At 43.9% G+C, this 3,430-nt stretch overlaps 1 protein-coding gene across 1 annotated transcript; it reads left to right on the top strand.

Moving 5' to 3' along the window:
* Positions 1–4: 4 nt before the first annotated feature.
* LOC104532107 (keratin, type II cytoskeletal 59 kDa, component IV-like) lies at positions 5–1,933 on the top strand (the record flags this gene model as incomplete). Its single annotated transcript, XM_010177215.1, has 4 exons — positions 5–52; positions 1,081–1,301; positions 1,585–1,619; positions 1,725–1,933. Coding segments are annotated over 4 exons (513 nt in total), but the record flags the coding sequence as incomplete, so codon positions are not given.
* Positions 1,934–3,430: the final 1,497 nt, after the last annotated feature.

The following is a 3,430-nucleotide window of genomic DNA, read 5'->3' as shown; positions in this document are numbered from 1 at the left end:
AACCCGCCACGTCCAGCGGCTGCGATGTGAGATTGACAGCGTGAAGAAACAGGTAAAGGGCAGTGTAAATGCATAAAACCTTTTACTCTTGCTGTGGTCTAACCTCTTGGTTGTCCAACCAACTCCAGGGAAGAAAAATAAATGTATCTGTGGTGGGTTTAGCCTGGCTGACATCCAAACACCAAACAGCCGCTCACTCACCCTCCCCCAATGGGACAAGGGAGAGAAGGGTAAAAGTAAGAAAACTCATGGGTTGAGATAAAAATAATTTAATAATTGAAATAAAATAATAATTCAAATAATAATAATGATAAAAACAGTAATAATAGAATATAAAAATGAGTGATGCACAGTGCAATTGCTTACCACCTCCTGACTGATGCCCAGCCTGTCCCAGCCAATGATCCTGGAGCAGAGATAATCCCAAAACCAAACCCACAATCCTAGAAGAGCAAGAGCCCAAGCGATCCCCAGGACAATCCCCAGCTTTCCGGTCAACCCTCACCAATATACTGAACATGTTGTTCTGTGATATGGAGTAACCCATTGTTATATTCAAATGCCAATTTGAGTTTGCTAATTTACTATTCTGCCCCTCCTAGTCCTCTGCACCTGCAGATTAGCAAAACATGGGGAGGTTGGAAAGTCCTTCATCTTCCAGCCACAACTGAAAACATTAGTACCTTATCAACATCCTTCTCATAACAAATCCCATCCTGACATCAAAACACAGCTATTCTATTCTAGCTACTAAGAATTAAATTAACCCTATCCTAGCAAACCCAGGACAGCATCTCAGTGAGTTCTGTTGGATCAGGAACAAATATGACAGCATTGACCTTAGTGCAGTAACATCACTAAGAGTAACTTAACACAGTATTAGTAACGCTAAAGAGATGTAAAGAGATGTGGAGTTAGACTAAATCCAGGTTGTGACCTGGCTCAGCACATGAAACAATTCAATGACTCTTAAGACCACACCCATAGGTGTTAACCCAACCTCTTCTCCATCTAGACCAGGCATCAGGGTACTAGTTTTAGCTCTGGATGAGGACTGCAACCACCATTTTTCTTCCCCAGTGTGCCAGTTTGCAGACAGCCATTGCAGATGCTGAGCAGCGTGGGGAGATGGCCATCAAGGATGCCAGGGAAAAACTGGCTGAGCTGGAAACAGCCCTGCAGAAAGCCAAGACAGACCTGGCCCGGCAGCTCCGCGAGTACCAGGAGCTGATGAACGTCAAGCTGGCCCTGGATATTGAGATTGCAACCTACAGGAAGCTGCTGGAGGGAGAAGAATGCAGGTGGGTGCAACTTTATATCCCAGTTTCCAGAGGTGCAATGGAGTTACAGACCCTTGTCAGGTTTACAAGAAATCCCTGGGCTTCCCACATTCAGAGGACTTGAATCCTGTTTAGAGGCAAGCAGTCACACATGAAGATAAGCTATTTGGGAAGACGATGGCCTTTGGCACAAACTTTCCAACATCCACCAAAAAGATTCCAAGGGAATTCTTCTGCCTTTTCAGTCAGCTCCTGTTCATGGGTTCCACTTGAAATCTTACTGTTTCATTTTTCTCCCTAACAGGCTCTCTGGAGAAGGTGCTGGTGCAGTGAATATCTGTAAGTAACTTTTAAAGATAGTTTTGTGACTTTTCCATTTGTCTCCCTACCACTCAGAGCCTACTCTTTGTGGATGCCTCTAAAGAGGGTGCTTTCTTCTTGCAGCTGTGACTAGAACCGCCGTAGGAACGGGATATGGAAGTGGAAACTGTCTCAGCTTTGGAGGGAGCAGTGGTGTTGGAGGTGGGGTCTGTGCTGGAGGAATGGGCTTCAGCTCTGGAAGTGGACAAGGCACAGCTGGGTCATGCGTGGTCGGTGGAAGCAGTTCCAGCGTGAATTACGTCTCCACCTCTTCAACCAAGAGATGCTACTAAAGTCAGACATCAGCACTGTCAGCTAGTGTGTGCTGAGTTTCCTCCTGTGTTGTGTGCAATCCTTACCCTGTTACTTGCAAAAGATTCGGAAGTCAAATCTGCCTGTCCTTATTTATATAAAACATATCACACTCCCCTTTGTTATTTGACAGTCTAAAATCCCAATTTCCCAGTGTTTGTCTAATAAAAAGGCATGTGGAATTAATTCTGTCACATCATCCTTTTAATTCCAATTACTTTATAGGATCTTGGGGGGAAAAAAAAAATGGTTGACAGAGCAGAGTAGAGCTGAAGGGAAATACAAGTCCTATACACAAGAGTTGTAGGACTTCCTACACTTCCTCTGCACTCAACTGCAACCCCTGGACACTTCTTATATCCAACAGGAGTAGAACAGTTGGATGTTCCATTCCAACTTGTGAGAGCAAGGTTTTTTAGCATCAGTATCCTCCATGGGATACTCCTCCTAGTAGGCACTACAAAAAATGTCCTTCTATCTTAATTTCCATATTACGGCATTTCCACACCACCTTGATCACACCCAAACCCCTGTAATCTTTCAAGGTTTTATGTGATGAGTCACGTAGGGATATAAATCTAGTTTTTCCAAAGAAAGTGAGTATTTCATCTCACACTGTTCTGCACATGTAGTAGCTGCAGGGGCTAATAAAATGTTGTCACTGCCATTACCATAATTAGAAATGGAAAAGACCCATTAAACCCCCAAACTCACCCTCTTTAAGAAGAATAATATCCCCAGACAGGCTGTGAGATGGTTAAAGATCCTTAGGGTGAGGAAGGCTTAGTTCCCCTTCTCTGATCATCTCAACAGCAGAAACAAGAGAAAAACTACAAAAGCACCAAGGTTCATATTAAAAAAAATGAATATTAATACTATGCTGAGATGACCACAGCAGATTGTGCTGGTTCAGTCTCTGGCACAACCCTGCCGAGTGACTAAAGCACAGGAGGTAAACGTGACGTACATCAAGTGCATGCTGACTCTTAGCCTAAAGAGAAGGCGATATAATAAAGCCCAGCTTTTCATTAATCCTCTAGACCTAAGCACAATAACACGCTACCTGAAAGGAAATGGCTTCTCCTCTTCAACACCTGCCCATCTCCCTCTGGCATCTCTGGACCATATTTCCACTGGCATCAGCAGAACTGGTCTTTGGTTTGTTATTTAAACACTGCCCAGCACCAAACAGACATCTGATGACTTGGGACTTTTACAAGTCAGGCTGTTTTCTCTTTAGGGGACCATGTACTTTTAGCTGTCTCATCATTCAGCATTTCAGCTAAGCAAAGCATCCAGGCTTCCTCTGTAGCCAACAGAAAGGCACGAGTGCCTCCCAAATTATCACCTTTACCAAAAGTACCTCCATGCAGATAAAGTGTTGCCTGCAAAGATAAGTGCAGACCAAAGCCATCTAACTTCTTCCCTAGATCAGGACTTCTTCCCTACCTCAAGACAATCAGGGAGCAAAGTCAGTT

The sequence above is a fragment of the Antrostomus carolinensis genome, unplaced genomic scaffold (assembly GCF_000700745.2).
Source record: "Antrostomus carolinensis isolate BGI_N321 unplaced genomic scaffold, ASM70074v2 scaffold4651, whole genome shotgun sequence".
Taxonomy (NCBI): Eukaryota; Metazoa; Chordata; class Aves; order Caprimulgiformes; family Caprimulgidae; genus Antrostomus; species Antrostomus carolinensis.
The sequence above is the reverse complement of the archived record's forward strand: the minus strand, read 5'-3'. Positions and strand labels throughout refer to the sequence as shown.